Here is a 19,336-nt window from a genome sequence, read left to right as displayed (position 1 = left end):
GAGTCAAACTCCTTCCCGTTTTGAATATGATCTACTCGATTGTTTAGATTATCGGAAGCTTTAACGATGGAAATTGCAACAATTGGGGCTTCCGGTGTGGTCAGCTTGGGACAATGTCCAACCTCATCGAGGCAAAGTATACAAGAGGACAGTGTCAAATTGGGAAGCCAAGGACGCAATGCAAAAAATTGTATCACGTGGGCGTTGAAAGCTGTGGCACCGGCACTGCAGTATTATTACTTGACTACGAAAAGTTTAGGTATTTAATCGTGAGTAAAAGTTATTCGTTAAAGAAAATAAGTTAATCAAACTTCACACAGATCCGATTCCTTCGACCACCACAGCATTTGGTGGGTGTCCTTGTGCAAGTAAATAAATTACAAAAAGCTAATTATCGCCGAGAAATTACATATGTCCAATCCGGTTGATATTCTATAACGCACTTCTGTATGTCCAGATAAACCAAAGCCAGACATCAGCTCTAGCAAAACTCAAACAACGAGTGAGGAGGACGCCAATAATGACATGAAAAATCGCCCTCCTCCTCCACCTCCACTGCCTCCCGAGCCAAAGCCAAAACCACAAAAATCAACTCAAGATGTACAAAGCCAAGCCAAGGATGACCGTTTTGTGACCACTGCCACCATAAATATTCAAGTTGAGGAGGAATCCGTAGACAATAATGTAAGTAATGTAACGAAGGTTGAAACGAAAAAGGATGACGAGGATGACGACGAAACTGGAAGTGAAAGCAGTCAGTACGTGTGATCATGCACATTAAATATTGCATTTATGAAGCGCTATAATTTTGGAACGTGTGTGACTTATGTTTCCACTTGCAGAAAATCTATCTCTGAAAAATCAGAGTCCGTCCAATCTATGGCGTCTGTCCAATCCAGACAACAAGTCAAGCCGGCTCAACCTGTTCCGACCAACGATGAGCAACACGTTATGCACCCTTTGACGGATGACACTGAAAATTTTCAGATGGAAACGAGAGAAAATGGGGAACAACAGGAGAATGATTTTGTCAGCTACTTTTTCAAGAAGAATGGTATGACTAGACAAATATGAATGTATACTTTTCGTAAGTGCTCAGATTTTGCTAACACATTTCAGGAATTAAATATGTGGCTATCCTGGCGCAGGTATGAATCGCCACAATCAAAATAAAATTTATGGTAATAAATGAATAAGTAAGCGCTAATAAAACATTACACAACAGACACGGAAAAAGTATGAGCAACGTTGCAAAAGTCTTCTAGCTCTGGCAACACCAGACGACAAGAATAACGCCAAATCATTCATAGCTGCTGTTCACGATGCCAGAAAGGTTTGTGACATCACATTCACTCACTTTCTCTCACTTTCTCTCAATCCAAACTAATTAAAAATTAACAAATTGTACATTTATAGATGTCTCCAGTCACTGGAGAAGTTGAGATTGGCGATTTCAACTTTCCTGACACAATTGCAAGCACGCTGCAAGATTTTGACATTAGTATCGAGGATAAACTATCTTTGCTAGGAAAGGTTGTTTAAAAAATACTTTTTTTCTACAATTGGCTTAACGTTTTAAAGCAAAAATCCAATAAAATTTCCAGTATCAAGATTACATTCGAGGAATGATACGTCACTGGAGGTACCGCATTGAGAATAACAAAGCCTTGACACCTGACACCGTGGTTGATGTCGGGGTTCAAATTATGGTAGTGTCTATTATGAAAATGTGCTATTTTATGGTGACAAATTACTGATTAGTTCTTATCCAGGCTACAACTATGGCTTTAACGTATCCAATTTTTATCCGAATTGGAGAGTTTCTCAGAAAATTGTCCAGATCGCCGGATTCCGCAAAGCGGTCCCCCACCGAGTTAGCTACCCTTCTTCATACGTGAGAACACTATTTATAAGCCCTATAGTTATTTAAAAAATTACCATAAATGTAATTATTTTAGTTAGCAATTAATTAGCATGAAATTAATGTACCACGTTATTTCTGACACAAATGTAAATAAGTGCATAGTCCTGAATAACAATTTTATCCAATTTTATAGCCTTGTTGAGGCAAATGGACTTCAAATCGCAGCCATTGGAACATCCTGTCTCAGCGTTATTTCAAGCATGCCAAACATAAAGAGTGAAGCCTTGGATGAAAATAGAGTCGCTGTAGAAGCACAAATGGTCCTGGCGAAAAATTCGATAGCTTGGGCTATGAAGGCAATTTCGCCGCTGTTGTTACTCTTTTACATCAAAGTTAACATGTCTGTCCAAGAGACTCCAGGTAATTTAACACAAAAATCAAGCCATATTGACACATCAAAAACTGTTTCATGAATGACGTAGAGATGAGAGGTCCAAGACCAAAACCAAAACCGGTATCCAACGACAAACCCGAAGATGCCATAGTTATTCCAATTATTCCAACTGCACGAGGTGACGACCAATCGATGGATGAAATCCAACAGGAAATTGCTGCCACGCCGAATACTCCGTATCAAAACGCACTACATGATAATTACGCTTTGAAATATTATCAGAAACCGGCAGAACCGCAGAATTTTGTCTACTACTTTTACGCCAAAGAAGGTTTGACACTTATATTAATTCATAATTCTAATGATACAATATCCATTCTATTGCTTTTCAGGACAAGAATTGTCCGCCCTTTTAACTGATGTATTTGGTTATAAATATTTCTTTAAACTTGTCAAAATCTAGTGAAACCCAAATCTTAAAAGGTTTCCTTACATAACAGATGCGAACCAAGTACGAGAATTATGTCCACAGCGCAATGGACAACATTAAACAGCCCGTGAAAGACAAAGTTTCAGAATTTGTTACCAAATATCATGATGCTCGCAAGGTTTGTGTATATTATTTTTTGTGGGGTCTAGTCAATTAAATACATGATATGTTGTATGGTAATTACATTAGCCTACGGTGCCCAGCGACGACATGGGCGTGTCGGATATCAACTTTCGTGACGATATTTCCAAGATATTTTCCGGACTGGATATGAAATTACGTGATAATTTGGCCACATTGACGAGGGTACTTACAGATCAGTCATTTAAATTAAATGCCACTTAATAAATGCATGTAAAAATTGTCGGTAGTATTTCGAATTTACCAAAAATATGGAATCTCATTGGAACTATCGAATCAAAAAGAATATGGAGCTCGACCAGGATGCCGTGCTTGAAGTGTCGATTGAAATGATGGGGACAACTGTGGCCCTCACGTACCCAATTTTCATCAAGATTGCTGAATATATCGTCGATATAATGAAAACTAACAAGGTCACCACCGGTCAACTTTCACCAAACAGCTTGGTGGAACGGTTTAAAAAGTAGACAATCTTTTGCCTATATTTAATCACAAGTCTATTATTTATGCTGCGGTGTAAATGTAAATTTCATGGAAAATTCCAGGTTTTCTTTTCTCTTGACCACGGAAATGGCAGCCATTGGGATGTCATGTACCACACTTATGGCACAAATTCCCAAAGCGACTCGTGAATCTGTATCTACACGGACAATAAGATTAGCAAATGAAACCAAAATTGCTGACGGAGCAATTTCTTGGGCAATGAAAGCAGTTTTTCCGATCATGATGATTTACTTTCTCCAATATGAATCAGCATAAGTTCTGCGGTTTAAATTTGAAATGCATCCCAAATTCCAAAACAATTTCTGGTAAAAAATAAAACCATGTAATTTTACAATGTTTATGTGAACCTTGAAGATATATGTACTTTGTTTTGTACTATTATTTCCAACGGGTTAGCCAATCTTAAAATTTTGATCATATCACATACAGGAACGATTATAATTAGACATGCAGAGGAAGAAAATCTGACAACGATAAACATTTTTTACATTTAAAAACTGCGAACGCTGAGAATTAAAATAAGTATATACTTACAAAACGTTTTAAATACAATAATGGTATTGCTGATTTTGGAACACATTTTTCCAGTTCAAAATTAAAACGACAAGCAACAAATAGTATGATAATAACTTACTTACAGAGTGTGACGTAAAAGCGTGAAACATTCGTTTCATTCATCAAGAGAAATATAAATAATCCTTTTGTTTGTATAAAAACAACTAAGGCGCAGACGGTAGACGAGAAATTATTGGATTTCTAAAACATCCCACGCATAGTGACATAAGAATGCGGATTTAACACCTTTGGTATTGGTTCTCCAAGTTTTCGCGAATCAGTCTAATTGACATGCACGTACAACTTCATACAACTTTTCCATTTCTTTTTGTGCTATGGTTAGCTGAAAATGTTGCAAGCATATCCTGCAGGTAGCGATGCTTGACACCGTCTTTTGCGGAAATTCTGGCAATCGGGCAGTACGTTAGCAAGGCCTACAATAAGTGAAACAAAATTGTATAATGAGAAGGAAAATCTTATATAATTATTCGTTCTGTCAATTTATTGTAATTTTTCATACCTCTAATAACTCTAACCCTTCAGGATTATTGGTTAACTGAGGAACAAAATTTTTCAAGTTTTGACGATCCCATTTCGGAAAACAAGGTTTATAGTCGGGAAGTCGTTGCACACCGGGCCAAGTGGTCTCATCGGGGGTTCCTAATGTTCTAAAAATTCTAAATAGTTGGTCAATTTCCGAGTCTCCTGGGAATAGTGGTTTTCTGGTCAACTAGAATCAATCACGTAAAAAAGATTAGTCTACATACGATTTAAGCATGAAAATTCACAACAATCTCACCATTTCCGCGAAAATGCACCCCACACTCCACAAATCGACGGTGGTTGTATAATATTTCGTGCCTAGTAAAATTTCTGGGGCTCTATACCACAGGGTCACGACCTATAAACAAACATATAATAAATATAGTTCACCTTTACATAATGCGATTTATTGTAAATTGTGCAACTACCTCATGCGTATAAGTCCGCATTGGCATCGAAAATCCTCTGGCAAGGCCGAAATCGGCCAGCTTAAGACTACCACTGCTGTCAATTAGTAAATTTTGAGGTTTCAGATCGCGATGAAGGATTCGATGCGTGTGACAATAGACGAGGGCCCGAAGCATCTGGTAGAGGAACGACTTTACTTGTAACATTGGTAATCCTGTCGTCTGCGTGTCGATAAATCTAATTCACAATACCAAAAAAAAGTTATACTTTTTGTGTAATTATACAATCATTTAAATACTGCATTGATTAAGTCTTACTTTTTAAGATCCATTTCCATATACTCGAAAACAAGGTAGAGCTTATGATCCGCATGAATCACGTCAAGTAAACATACCACATTTTGATGATCTAATTCTCTAAGGAGTGAAATTTCTCTAACTGCCGTACTCGGAATTCCTTCAGACTCCCTGCTTTGAAAAAAAAAGAAACACACACACAACAATTAATATTCATGCTCCATTACCATATTTGTTCCCCAATAATTTAAAACGTACGATTCAAGCCGGATTTTCTTCAGAGCTACTAAACGGTTCTTGTTCGTTATGTCCCTTGCCTTGTAAACCACTCCGTACGTACCTTCCCCAATTTTTTCAACCTTTTCAAATCGGTCCATGCTAGCTCTATCCAGTACGGAGGACTTTCTCGACAAGAGTTTCTTCAGTACCGGGGGGACTGGCGTGGACCCAGAAACTTTGCTTATCGCGACAGAAGACAACGGCAGTTTCATGAATTCGGTTTAATATGAATTGGATACAATACTGCGAAAAGTTATGTTAAGTCCTCCTGAAGATGAAATTTTTAAAATGTTATAAAATCAAAATTTGTGAATTAATTTAAAACAAAAATGAAAACAACTCACCTGAAGAGAAGAAGAAGGATTTAATGTGGCAGGAAAACGAGCAGACAAGGAGAAAGAGAAAGAATGCCTCCAGAATTCCAGATCAAAAAACTCCAACAGTGAAACTCCTACTTATTCACCGGCATTTGTCCAGGTATGAAATGAAATGAGGTAAGAGAAGAAGTGGTGAGTGCACTTTTTTAACACAATTCTCAGGCGGGCGAAAGTTTTCTCTGTTTACAAAATTGTTCAAATGCTGCGGTTTTGCTGTGCGAGCGAGTCAAGTCCCGGCTGGACTTGTTTGAACTTGTCAAAATCTGAAAACTTTGTTTGGAAACTTATTTAGTTAGTCAATCAAGCAAGACTAAACTTGATTTCTTGGTGGTAAGTACAAAAATGAAGGCGGATTTCAGAAAATAAGGGTTGAATTTTTGTTTGCAATCAAAATTTATTTTGTAGTTTGACTTTCTTGGAAAATTTATTTTTATCGAAAATAGGAAATCCTTTGATAGACAACTGTGATGGCCTAAAATTTGATGCCCTGCAGAATACCTTTGTCACTATTATGAGCTGTAAATAGTTTATTGATAATTGATAATAGATTTCGCATAATAATGTGGGTAGATTCGACTTAACTAATATATTTATGTCGTTCATGTAGTTCACCATATGTATACGAGAAGGACATCCGATATTCGTTACAACGACGATGATGACGACGTAGTGGTACTTCCCCCTGCCGTCAAACAACCTCCGCTTGTGATTGACATAGACTCCGACGAGGAAGACGACTACCGAAGAGTATTTAAATCTCATCGTCAATATCGCATGAAGACTGTACCCACTTCCGGAAGAATTACGCAACGAAGCACTGTTACTCATCGCCCAGTAGCACATAGTCACACTAAACAAGAATATTTATCCAGTTCCACCACCATTGGTCCAACAATCTGGACGGATCGTAAGGTTCGATTCATCAATACCGTGAATGGTGGTGCATCTATTATAAAACAAGACGAATTCGCACCTATAAGAATTTCCACATCGATCTTTCATGACGATGATGACGAGCCCAGTAATGAGTCCGTTCCAGTTGAAAATCCAAGTTCAACATTTACATCTCTACCGTCCTATCCCTTTCAAATACCTATGACAAATTCATATGAAATTGGTAGGTCAATACATTTTGATCGTAAATACATATGCTTGAAACTTAATCATTCATTTTGTCTTTTTTATAGAAGCGCACAAGACTCAACCAATAATACTAATTCCTCGATCCATTTCGCCTTCACCATACAGATCTTTTACTCCAAATGTTCCTACCCCGACACCATCGTCATCTCAAGGACAACTGCAGCAATGCACTCAGAATGATCATAATAATAATCCAGCAGATTGGCAACAGCAGGTTCGACGCGTCAATTTTAACACATTAGAGCCTGTGTCGTATGGACTTTGCCCTCCCACGTGGAATCCAACAAATTCAGTCTCTCAATCCTATAATATGTACAACACCCCCAGAAGAGATCGCCACGAAATGCAACCTCCATCTTTTACCGAAGATCGTCCAAAACAGAAAATAATCCACAATGACAAATGTACCATAAATATCCACTTAACTAGCCCCGAGTTGAATGTGCTACTCCCAGAAATGAACAAGAAGGGTGGAATAATATTGGAATTGACTGATAGATTTAAAGTCAACATTTTTCTTTCATTGACCGACAAGCTAATTGTGATCGAGAGAGGTGTTGATACTGATAGAGAACTAGTCATGAATCAAATTTTGCACTGGCTCCCATATCAACTTTCAAGACGTGGCAGCCATTCAACACGGTTTTCTCCGCCGGAAACTATGCAGCAGTTCCAAAATTGGCAATCAACTTCAGTTCAACAATCTACCCGTGAGTCAGAAACCGCAGAAACCAAACCCTCAGAAGATGACCTAGGAGGACGCAAGTACACAGGATTTATTCCAACGCCAGTTTATTCAGTGCCCAACAACTTGAATACAAAGCAATCCTGGCTTTCGAAACGTAAAGTTGACTCGAAACTCCTGCTTCCTAGTCATACCAATAAAATGCATCGACAACATAAAAGACATTTCAAACACAAACATAACCACGGAAAGAAGAAAAAACAGCAACCCCGGCATGGCATGGGCTTTCATCCTCCTCAAGGCGCAAGGTGACTCAAAATATACTATTTTTATAATCATTTTAAATAAATATGTATGTCTAAAAAAATCCCGCAATATTATTTTAGAAATGGAGGTGGTCATCTCAAATTTGTTCGCTCCACTCATCCCACAGATCTACGGATGGGTCGAGCAAAAATCAAGTCTGAAAAATGAATGGTGCTTAATAAGATCTCTTTGTAATAGTATTGACTTTAACAGCGTTAAAAAATCTAATATTAGTATCAATGATACGTTCTATATCCATTTTCTTGAACTGTTGTGCTACAACTGAAGTTTATAATAACTGATTCATTCTAAAATATATATTCGTTATCATCCACAGAATAAAATCAAAATTGAATATATACCTTATTGGTGACAGAAAGTTGAATTTTCTTCTAAAATCCGAGAACCCAAAGGAAAATGAAATTAAAAATTTCTATTAGCCTACATACATTAAAAATCCGCAGGTGTCATGTGCTAGAAATGATGAACATGAAATAATCTCATGACCTCATGATGCTCACATCTATGTATAATACTTCATGTTTCATGCTCCGACTTGTGCATTGAATGCAAATTAGACGTGCAGTTGATGAATTATCAATGGTGTTTATGTGTCACCCTTGATCATTTAAAAATTGTCCCCTTTCCAACCAGGGATTTTTTTAGGGATATTATCATCACATTTGGGAAGGGAAGGACTCCTCCAAAAAATAAGTACCCCTTAAAAAAACCTTAGCTGTTATTCTCCTAATGTTTACTAAATAATAATCACACCATGCAATTTCACACCCAGTAAAAATAAAATCCGAGTCCTCCTCACAAGAGTTAAAGAGCATGCAGTATGAAGAAAGTCGAAAGAAATTGCAGATTAAATTGCATCTCAAAGCGAGCGTACCCCCAACAACCCTCCCATTAACAATTACACATTAAGAATTCCAATCATCCCATTACATTCAAAGCGTCCATTCCGTCCACCTCCACCGCACCGTTCAAATGACCCCATTTGCGTCCAAAAATACCTCTCAACAATCGAATGAATTAGGATACCGCCGATATAAACTGGCCGACACACATAATAGAATAAATAAAATGAAATAATTACGACGTGTAAAAAAATGACCCGCCCGCATGGCAGATGGTCATATCCAGTCATATAGTGATTGCCAAATTTGTCATTAATTAAAATCGTGGCAGGTTAATTTTTAATGAAAGTTATTGTACTTATGACAAATCCGAGCCTGAAATAAATGAGGTGTGGATTGAAATGCAAAGAAGGTTCACATTTTATGGCATGATATGTCAACCTGTAAAGATAAACAATTTTCAAATGTCACCAAGTTGCATGGGTCCCAATTAATAAAGAAAATTTTGTATGCACCTCATGCAAAATTTCATAAAGCACCCATCTTTCTGTCAAAAGCAGGTAACATTTTATCTTGTTATATATTTCATGAATGGATATGTGCAGATAGAGATGCCAGGCCGGTTGACAGGAACATCTTTACGGTAAAGTTTTACTCGTTGTTATTCTTTGTGGGACTGCCACCACTTCTGTATTTCGAATTGGTGTCGAATTGCTGCCTGACTGACACTGACTCTCCGCACTCACTTCCTTCATTCCATTCTTTGTTGTCACATATTCTTGGCTAAAACAATGCAAATCCCATCATCGATGTTATTAAGATGCTTATTTTGTATGCTTTGTTGTTCTGATAATTGAACCACTAAAGAGGACAATACCATTAAATACCAACGAGAGAGTGGTCATGATTTTATTTAGACGTATCATTTTTGAACGAAGGAATGGGGTTGGTTATGGATCTGCATACCAACGAATTATTAATCTGACACATTCCAGTTACTGTTTAAAAGTGGTTTTCGTAAATAATAACCTTCTTAAGTATGAGGAATTGTGATATTATTATTCATAAATACTTTCTCCCCATCGTTCCGATCGCATTCAGTGGCCGCGGAAGGGTGTGGACAATGTCCCCACAGTTATTCGATGTCCCCATCGTCTGCCCATGTTATATGAACCCCTCCCTCCCCTATCCTACAATTCTAATGCCCCCAGATGTCCCCACGGCTTCCGCGGCCATGTGAATTTTACCATATTACTAGTCTCAAGTTGAGGCTAGTTGAGCTGCTTAAGAATATTTATTACTTCATTCCTGCAGCAATTTCAATGTATTCACTGTTCGGTTAACGTTTATAATGGAAAGATTTCATCCTGTGATTGAGATTGATGGGATGAGACGACATTCCTCTCGGCTTTGTTACCCGACCAGATTTACCGACTTGCTGGAGAATGTGAAGTAAAAAGTGATTAGGCCAAAAGCAACCTCCATTATTGTTCGTATCCATCTTCTGAAGGGTCTCGTCACAAAAAATATTAATTTCCTATACCTTGACCTCGTAGGACCTCGTAATATTCTCATTTAGAGATACTTACATACATAGATATTCCTTTCACTTGTACATAAATTTCGGAGTCTCAAACTTTTTGGGAATTTCACAACTCTAATTTATATGATGTCTTGGCTAATCTGAGAGGAAATTTTTTGTGTAGGTCAAGATTCTACATACCGATGGACCTTTTCACATATGTACGTATTTATAAAGAAAGTTGTTGCACCCAACCGCCTCCTTTTGTCTGCTTGGTCATTGTACAATTTTTTAGTGACGAATCCCAGAATAATACGAGAGTGATGAATTTCACCCCATGCATGAGAACAATCAACACACAACAATCGACCTGGTGTAAGAGAATAATTGAAGATTTTAATAATAAATAATTTTAATTGTGCACCCCTTGAAACCACGCATTTACACATAACTTTTCTCATTCATCTCCCCTGTTTAGGAATGGGTAATCCGATCCGACGGATTGATCCGAGTATTTACTAAAGCATTGAACAATCCGATCCGATCCGATCCGACCATTTAAACTCGGATCGGATTACCCATTCCTACCCCTGTTAAGGATAAAAATGCTCATTTCAATTTTAAATTTGGATAATAGTCACCCTTTAAAATATAAAATGGATATAATGCTCGGCTCCTTTTCATATTATTTCATTCTCTGTATTTGCTTATTGTGGGATGATAAATCGTGTAAATTTTGATTTAAGTGACCAGGAGGCCATTAGATGATACTGAATTGTCCCCAGGACTGACTGCTCCTTTCATCCGTCATCCCACATTAAATTTATGTATGCTTTTGCTCCGCTTTATTTATTTTACTAAAATATCTCCCTTGTGACAAGCGTGTAACCGTCTAACCCACTTAAATCACAGGTGCGTGGTGGTAATTTACTTTCCTCCTTGGACAAAAGACTTAATCGCTGGGAGAAAAAGTTTCGTTTTTAATTTTACTGCTCATTGTCAACCCACTGACTGAGGAGTGACGCCACGGCGATATCATGTCTTTTTAAAGCCATGCGATGCAATGACTAAGGTGGGAGTGTTATTATTGCGATGCGATTGTTGTTCTGTTGACGAGAAAATTTCGGATCTTTATTATTATTGCTCTCGTTCCATTCAAACGATTTGCATGCAGTCATCTTTTCTGGCCTCGAATGAATGCACATTTTGGGATCCGTGTCATTCAAAGCACGGCCTATTTTTGTAAAACTATGCATAATACGATACACATATTTATAAATAAATAAATACATAAAGTGAAATATCACGATGGGATTATTTATGTCCTGTATATGTATGTATGCAGTTAGTAAGCGAATGTATGTACAAATCTGATGTGTGTATGCATGTGTGGAAAATGAAAATAAATCCGATCTAATTCTTGGTGTGTAATCCCAAAGTCAAAGCCGAGGTTATGCTGAGATTTGGGCCATTTTTGTAAGTGACACCTAAATCTAAAGTTGCATGCTTTCTAGTTTCCTCAACTTACAGGATTTGATTTAGCGGATTTTGGTGAATAGGAAGGAAAATGAGTTATACGATGATATGAAAAGTCAGCAGTGGCCGTGGAAGGGTGGGGACAGAGGGACAATGTCCCCACGGTTATTCGATGTCCCCATCATCTGCCCATCTTATACAAACCCCTCCCTCCTTCATCTTATAAGGTTAGTGTCCCCTCATGTCCCCACAGCTTCTGCGGCCACTGATGAAAAGGCATGGATTTTGTTAAGAAAAATGTAATGTGATTATACTCCTTCTAAACACTACTGTCTGATAGGTCTACATACATACCCAAGAAAAAGTGGTGTACCTACTTTTTGATTTCATTTCGCTTTATTTACCCAAGATTTAGTGGCGAAGTCTTAACAGGATTTCGAAATTGGACGTATATGTTTGCATCTTCACCTATGGGCTGGGATGACTTTGATACGATCGGAGCAACCTGTGGCGTTACTTTTTGGCGTGGTTTTGTTAACTTACTTTTGTAAAGTGGTGGTTTATGGATGACATACAAAATTCTAACCAGGTTGGATTGCACGACGATGATGATTTGGTGGGATGGTCAGCGTCGATTCACTCCTTGTACAAATATTTGTATGATCAGACAGAGATGAAGATGATGATGAGGTTGAATGGTTGTCGGAATTTGTGTGTGTGTGAAATGTGAAATGTAATCCATTCATTTTACATGAAACAAAGCTACCTACTAAACCTTCTCGGTTCTCCTTAATTGCTTTACTGCAGTCAAAAAGTGGCGTAATTTTGGTGGAAAGTTTTAATTCTAGATTTAATCAAACGTATATGCAGTCAAACTTGGTAGGTCGTCAACACTTTTCTTAAAATTCCGGTCTGTCTCTTTTTTAGCATCTCCAACAACAACCTTCATCTTCATCTTCATCTTCATCTTCATCTTCATCTCTGAGTGAATAAATACGTCTCGTCTTGTGCATGAAATATGTGTGTACGCGTAGAAAGTGAAGTTCGAACAAGAGAGTCAAAAATTCAATCAAAATTCAGGTTTATCTTCCTCTAACGGTTCTAACAGGACTGGAGGAAAACAGTTGCAAAAGTTGATAATTAACGCCCATCTGCTGGCTCTCTGTGTGATCAAGACTGCTTAAAGAATTTGAGACTGAGGAGTAAATGTTTATGTAAATTTTGATTATTCGGAAGGTGCAATTACATCCACATATCCATCCATCCATCCACCTTCGTATACATGTCAGAGAACTCACACATGCATAAATACTACGAGGATCAAGTATGAAAGCAAAGCATCATATCAATTTCTTATTACGGTGACTTGTTGGGGGAGCAGCCCGTTAAAACATTACATGTACAAAGAAGATGAAATCAAATCAAGTAACAAGGGAGGTCTCCCAGCGGATGCTCTCCGATTTTGAGGAAACTTGTGTGAATCAATCACAAAATTAATAATATGAAATTTGCAAATAACATTATTTGCCAATACGCACGTTTGGCAGAGATATTTGCATCCGAATGGAGAAAGCGCACCCTAAAAATGACAAATTTTACACATTCCAAATTTACTGCGCATTTTCTCCTCTTCGGATGCAAATATCTCTGCCAAACGTGCCCATTTGGAGGTCGCGTCTTCTGCAAAAATACCAATTAAATTTTCGATCGATGCACACTAGTTTGTTCAAAAATCAGAGAACATACGCTGAGAGACCTCCCTTATAAATATAAGCAGTTAATAGCAGTAAGTATTTAACTAGTAGTTTGTTGCTCATACACAGCAAATTATCATTGCAAATGCCAAACCAAACCCTGTTGCTCATCGCTCAACCATTTATTTGATACCTGCTGCCAAAAAAGTCCGGTCCGACCGAGGACGTGGACTGTTTAAACGTTTTCGAGGGAGGGAGTAGTAGGAAGAAGAGAGTGGAATTATGTATGTCCAAGCCAAGCGCAATAAAAAGAACGGGATACAATGTACCTCTTTATTAATTCAACATTCATCATTCAATCCTCAACAATAGCCATCCCGGCAGCTCCATCGTGAAACATATTCATATTTAAAACATGTTGCTGTTGCTGTTGCTTTCTTTCTTCGTCGTCTTGATATCTTTGATGCGTCTTCTCCGCTCCCCTGAAATTCCCGACGGTATAAATCTTCACTTTTGTGCTAATAGGAAAGGTATGCCAGCCATGAAACCAAAACCAGCACATACTTACTCTCATATAGGAAACAACCGGTATCATATATTATTTTGATGGTGGATTGGTTCCTAATAAAACGCAACACACATTGCTCGGTTGTTTGTGGCAGGTAGTACATGTACATATTACTCTAAAGGTAATATGGTCGCCAGTTCGTTATGTTATTGTGTTGTTGTGGCCAGTTTCGGAGAGGAATACGAAATGTATACACCTTTCCCTAAAATGAAACACATTGGTTGCCGTCCCAAGGAATGGATAAAACCCAGCCTTTTTTAGCCCGAGTCAGGTTTTTACTAGACAATAATTAAGAATGCCACTTTTACATACATTTTTCCACACATTTTCCAATTTGATTCCGAATTTTGCATATTCTACGAGTATGCAAAATTTCAAGTCGATTGGATAAGTTTTACGAGCGTAATCGATAGATAGACAGACAGACAGACAAGGATGCCCGGTACATAAGCCCTGACTCAAAAAGGACGTAGAGGCAAATAAGGAATGAGAATGAATTATTTTGGCCTGGCATTTTTTGGCTTCTTTCGTTCCCCCACGTAGTAATGACTAGTAAAAAAGTGAAGCTGGTAAAAAATGCCTTGTTTTCCAAGGTGCTCGTACATACATACATAGCATGCAAATAGTCCCCTGTCGCAGTAAATCAGTACAGGATTTGTAGTTAAGTACTCTCGTCAAGCATTTCCCTCCCTCCCTTCACCCACCGGAATAAAGAAAGATACCCTCATCATGACATGATCCTTTGTGAAAACAATATTTTTTCTCCATTATGTGCACTTATTCATGTAAAATACATGTTAAGTTGTGAGTGAGCATGTTAGTAATAAGTAGCTCCATACGTATGAAAATCTCACGGGAGTACATACAGGGACCAAAACCAAGCCAGATATTCGGCTGCTTGAAGAAGAAGGAACTCAACAATAGAGCTCTTCTCAGGTGGACGTGGACAGGTGAGTGAGGTAGATAAACCCTGAGGGAACAGGAATCTGGTGAATCCACGTAATAAATATGAACGCCTCCATCCACCAAGCCAAGCAAGCAACCTGTAGAATAACCATGTCTTCATTCTTATGTATGCTCCACCATCTCTAAACCACGCTAAGTCGAAATCCTTTACCTTTATTTTCTTAGGGGGATGATACGACAACGATGCTCAAGCGTCTCGTCGACTATCATTGACTTACTTGGTTTAACCAGTCAGTCTACATTTTTACTCACAGGTGCACTTATCCTGGCTCGTCGCTGCATCTCGGCATTTTAGACACTTGGAAAACATTACTTACGAACTTGTGTGTAGTAAAGTAAAGTGTATGACAAAATTTCGAAAAATATTTGGATTCTTTTCTTCTTTTTTGGAAAAAGTATACCCATAATTTTTTCAGCGTAAAGTGAAAGCTTTATCAGTTCACGAGTGAAATCTGGAGCTTATTAGGATACAAGGAAGAAGAAAGTGTCACACCACCGGCATTTGTTTCGTGTCGAAGGAGGAAAACCAGTGGAATTTTGTGAATCTTTTGTGAGATTGGTTTCTTCAGGGGGTTATTTACATCTGAGATTTCGACATAAAAAAGTGAGACGTGCCTTTGGTTGTTGGTGGTTTTTTGTACCACATTGATCGGATCGTCGGAAGGATCATTACGACGACCAGTACAAAAATAATATGAACTCATCCCTCATCGTATTATAGAAATAGTGGAACTTAGTTTTTTTCAAGGTATGTGACATCTCAATTTTCGAAATATTTGGTTTAAGGAGACGAAAGTTACTGTCGCCGTGCTAAATAAGAAAAGTGTGTGCCTTCTTCTCGACAGTTTATGCATTTAAAATAGAACGTGCTACATTATTGCCTTACACTTTAAGGATAAATGTATATGCACAACATTCAACATTAAGATCTTAAATTGGTTGAGACGGTTTGAGCTGAGCTAGATTCGTTCGTTTATCTGTATATTTTATTGGCTTGAAGAAGAAGAAGAAACAGTTAGCAGGCAGATACATAGATACAAACAATGCCAACAAAAGAAAATATGCTGCATGTATGCCCACTGAGAAAAGTATTATTGTAGGTTTTCGAGTTTGTAGGTTGAGAGAGACTTGAGATTTCCGAGAATTATTATTGCAGGATAAGAGAAGAAAGAGAAATATTACGAATTTGTGTAGTTGGTCCTTGTTTTCTGAAGAGGGTTGCTGGATTTGATGGTCATAAAGCAAACCTTCAATTACCTTAAGTTTGCTATTAGGGTTTGAAATACAGACACTTTTGCCTCCTTGGGTAAATAATTCGTGTGTATGTATGTATACTTTTCCGTATATAAAGGTGTATCTACGTATCTACTTGTGAGCCTTAACAGTTACGGATTCTCTAGAAGGTGCATACATGTTCCAAGAAAGTGTTTTTCAATTTATGGCAAAATGAATAAGGCGGAGTGGATCCGGTCGCCCGGTGTGCATCAATGCAATAGGGTCAGTTTATCTATAGAAATTCAGTCTTACTTTTGGCCAAGGTAAGTAAGCAATTTGAGACCAGAAAAAGGGACTCGGACTTAAATGTGATGGATTAGATTGGAACAAAAATTGGGAAAGGCCAGATTTTCAGGGCGATGTTATCCTTGAAAAACATTTTCGTCAAAGTGCTTAAATATGTTGTTACCTTTTTGGTTCTGGAAATACTGTGATGGAATTTACGATAAAAATTCTTTAAGAGGATAAAATAAGAATTTCCCAAATCTTTAAAAACGAAAAATGATGTACCTAAAGAGATTTTTTAAAATCATTATTTATGTCTCATTTGGAAGTTGGTTCATTCTTTTTAAAAAATGCAAGAGTCAAAAGTGCATTTCATGTGGAATCAGTCATAACTACGGTTTCATTTGATGACAGCTCACAGCCTCGATTTGAGGTCAGCCGTATGTATCATCTCTTCTCAGGCTGAATATCATCATCCATCACGGACCAATCTTGACCACGATTCAACGTTCGTAATGGTCAATTTGTATTTCTAAAAATTTTCCTCCTCGTTACAACCAAATCTATGATACAAAGTTTAGAGTCATGTATTCCGAATTTCAAAAACTCGATGCCATACTCTACTCGGGTTTGAATTAATTAAATCGTTTACTCTTTGCGTATGTAGTTTCTTCTGACTGAGGATTAACCCACTCACACACAAATTTTATATAAAAGTCAGAAAAGCAGATGAGTAAGGTGTTCAATTGGTCCTTTGTAGCCACAGATGTTGCTAACCACTGTTTTTTAATCCGCCATAGAAGAACCTTTGCTGGGTCTTTTATTGTCACAATTGTGGCTTCTTCGAGAGAGAGACGTCGTATAAGACCTGCATGCAATGACAGGTAGAGCAATTCATTAAAAATAAATATAAAGTTGTTCTCATGACGGGACGGGAGTGCATCTTCTTCTTCTTCCCCATAGTTTAGAGCTGCAATAACATAATGGCAAATTCCGTTAGATTTTAACAGGGTTTTTCTTCTTTCCCAAGAGTTAAACAACACGCCACTTATAATATAATTCATCCATGGATGGCGCATAATAATAATCCCCGAAATGTATGTATGCAGTGCTAAATAAATAAAAGCCACCCTGTTAAGTTAGATAGGTTAGGAAAAATTCCTATTTGCTAAATTGGGTTAAGTAAGTAAGTTCTCGAGTAAATTAAAATATTTCAATCCTGTTGTTTTGACACGTAATTGCTAATTGTTTTGCACTTGGTGGATGCATATGTATGCTGTCAAATAAATGGGGTGGCAGAGTCTGGTGTCATTATTTCGTTTACGGCACACTAAATTATCTGGAGGACTAAAATTATATAGCAGTTAAATGAATTGAATGATGTTGACGACGTTTTTGAATTTTTATACTGTTTTGATTTTGTGTATGGGTAAATTTGTGGAGTGGTGTAGCTTAGGGGTAGGGGTGTTTCTTCATCACGTTGTTTCAACACGAGTTCTCAGGCGATAAGGAAACTGACCTCTTAAGTAAATACCTAATTACTTACGAGTTGCATATGGTATGCATGCATGCGTAGTTATGTATTTGTAGCGTATAAACATTTTTATTGTTACACATACACACACATTGCATTATATACTTGTAAACATGGTGTGATTTAGTTTTACAAATTTTATGCATAACACTTTACAGTTTGTATACCTAAAAATAATCTTAATATCCATGCATTTGCAAAAATTCTGCTTGAATTGAATTAATTTTTACCGGTGATTTAAATCCCTCATTTTATTTTTTATCCCTAAAAAAAATTGCATTTTTATAGGATTTAAATCCCTCATTTTAACATATTTAGCTCCGGACAAAAAAATAGAATTTTATAGGTAGTTTCATTTTCAATTTATTTATATTCCACTTTTACCTACTCTGCTTGCGATTTAAAAAATGGGGAACATTTTGCAATCAGGACAACGACGAGCGAGCGGATAAGCAGCATGACAATGTTATATGATTGTAAAAATGCATTTTTTTAATTTATAAGGAGTAGGAGGGAACCAAGCCTTCTTCGCTATTACGATTGTGAGCATGTACATCCTGTCTTTTTTATGAGAACATTTCCCACACGTTCTTCTTCATTTAGATTTTACATCACTTTGATTTGTGCTGTTTCTTCGAGCTAAAAGCATACAAAATGCGTGGTTGGGTTTGGTATGCCATACAGTGTCAACTCCTCTAATCGAACCAATGCTACCGGTGTTATAAGTGTAATTTTATCGCAACTTGAAATCCGGCTTCAATTAATCTCGCAATCTTTTTTGATTATCAGTCTTGTTTTCAATACAAATATTCCTCCCTTCAAGTAAAAGTAACTTTTCTTAATATGGCAGCAGCAGCAGCAGCAAAAAGTAAGAAACTAAAGCGTTTCAGTGTGTCATTGTTGCAATTAATTTTGACGTTACCCTTCTTTTTCTGATGCTGCTAAACACGTAATTGATGACTTATTAGTGTACACACATAGTTCACATGGCTGGAGCTGTATACATAGATAAGTAACTTATCCATCTATTTATAAGAAGTTCCCACGTTTCCATATTTATTTTTTTAGGCCAGCAGAATTATGATTTGATCGGAAAATACTAAATGACGATATTTCATCTTCATCCCGGAACAAAAGGTTTTTAGACCGACCGACCAATGTACAAATTTCCATTCGATGTCATTGTCCGGTCTGCCAATTGCGATTTCAAATCAGCCAAGCCCGTGCT

At 37.5% G+C, this 19,336-nt stretch overlaps 4 protein-coding genes across 6 annotated transcripts in view; 3 read left to right on the top strand and 1 right to left on the bottom strand.

The window, feature by feature from the left end:
* Nucleotides 1-1,779: 1,779 nt before the first annotated feature.
* On the top strand, nucleotides 1,780-3,851 carry LOC118437772. The gene is made up of 8 exons (XM_035857121.1): nucleotides 1,780-1,894; nucleotides 2,058-2,284; nucleotides 2,347-2,589; nucleotides 2,651-2,679; nucleotides 2,759-2,866; nucleotides 2,938-3,054; nucleotides 3,120-3,352; nucleotides 3,435-3,851. The coding sequence occupies exons 1-8, from the start codon at nucleotides 1,782-1,784 to the stop codon at nucleotides 3,646-3,648; spliced, it is 1,284 nt and encodes a 427-aa protein (XP_035713014.1). The 5' UTR covers nucleotides 1,780-1,781; the 3' UTR covers nucleotides 3,649-3,851.
* On the bottom strand, nucleotides 3,742-5,964 carry LOC110856503 (cyclin-dependent kinase 2). 2 transcript variants are annotated; one of them, XM_022104982.2, is made up of 7 exons: nucleotides 5,819-5,964; nucleotides 5,454-5,742; nucleotides 5,217-5,369; nucleotides 4,920-5,136; nucleotides 4,748-4,849; nucleotides 4,469-4,678; nucleotides 3,742-4,382 (listed from the first exon to the last, which is right to left on the bottom strand). In XM_022104982.2, the coding sequence occupies exons 2-7, from the start codon at nucleotides 5,684-5,686 to the stop codon at nucleotides 4,254-4,256; spliced, it is 1,044 nt and encodes a 347-aa protein (XP_021960674.1). In that variant the 5' UTR covers nucleotides 5,687-5,742; nucleotides 5,819-5,964; the 3' UTR covers nucleotides 3,742-4,253. The 2 variants fall into 2 exon arrangements, with proteins under 2 accessions (XP_021960674.1, XP_021960675.1); XM_022104983.2 differs by having other exon boundaries at nucleotides 5,217-5,366.
* Nucleotides 5,965-6,036: 72 nt separating this feature from the next.
* Nucleotides 6,037-8,345, top strand: LOC110856502. Its single transcript, XM_022104981.2, has 5 exons — nucleotides 6,037-6,181; nucleotides 6,295-6,369; nucleotides 6,459-6,968; nucleotides 7,039-7,987; nucleotides 8,066-8,345. Exons 2-5 carry the CDS (start codon nucleotides 6,363-6,365, stop codon nucleotides 8,151-8,153), a joined length of 1,554 nt encoding a protein of 517 aa, XP_021960673.1. The 5' UTR covers nucleotides 6,037-6,181; nucleotides 6,295-6,362; the 3' UTR covers nucleotides 8,154-8,345.
* Nucleotides 8,346-15,307: 6,962 nt separating this feature from the next.
* The window catches only part of LOC110856513, a 52,240-nt gene continuing 48,211 nt past the window's right edge, over nucleotides 15,308-19,336 (top strand). For both annotated transcript variants that reach the window (XM_022104997.2, XM_035857171.1), the window contains exon 1: nucleotides 15,308-15,822. The gene's annotated coding sequence lies outside the window, so the exon portion shown is untranslated. The remainder of the gene's footprint in view (nucleotides 15,823-19,336) is intronic.

This window comes from Folsomia candida, unplaced genomic scaffold (assembly GCF_002217175.1).
Source record: "Folsomia candida strain VU population unplaced genomic scaffold, ASM221717v1 Fcan01_Sc016, whole genome shotgun sequence".
Taxonomy (NCBI): Eukaryota; Metazoa; Arthropoda; class Collembola; order Entomobryomorpha; family Isotomidae; genus Folsomia; species Folsomia candida.
This window is presented reverse-complemented; position numbering and strand designations above follow the sequence as displayed.

Bases quoted from the DNA above. Each gene is read 5' to 3' on its own strand.
- LOC118437772 (XM_035857121.1), top strand. From the start codon at position 1,782: ATGGCTTTAACGTATCCAATTTTTATCCGAATTGGAGAGTTTCTCAGA. The intron at 2,285-2,346 runs GTAATTTAACAC...TGAATGACGTAG, and splicing joins GTCTGTCCAAGAGACTCCAG to AGATGAGAGGTCCAAGACCA. The intron at 3,353-3,434 runs GTAGACAATCTT...GGAAAATTCCAG, and splicing joins TTGGTGGAACGGTTTAAAAA to GTTTTCTTTTCTCTTGACCA.
- LOC110856502 (XM_022104981.2), top strand. The intron at 6,969-7,038 runs GTAGGTCAATAC...TCTTTTTTATAG, and splicing joins GACAAATTCATATGAAATTG to AAGCGCACAAGACTCAACCA. The intron at 7,988-8,065 runs GTGACTCAAAAT...ATATTATTTTAG, and splicing joins CATCCTCCTCAAGGCGCAAG to AAATGGAGGTGGTCATCTCA.
- LOC110856503 (XM_022104982.2), bottom strand. From the start codon at position 5,686: ATGAAACTGCCGTTGTCTTCTGTCGCGATAAGCAAAGTTTCTGGGTCC. The intron at 5,137-5,216 runs GTAAGACTTAAT...ATTGTGAATTAG, and splicing joins ATGGAAATGGATCTTAAAAA to ATTTATCGACACGCAGACGA. The intron at 4,850-4,919 runs GTAGTTGCACAA...GTTTGTTTATAG, and splicing joins TGCGGACTTATACGCATGAG to GTCGTGACCCTGTGGTATAG.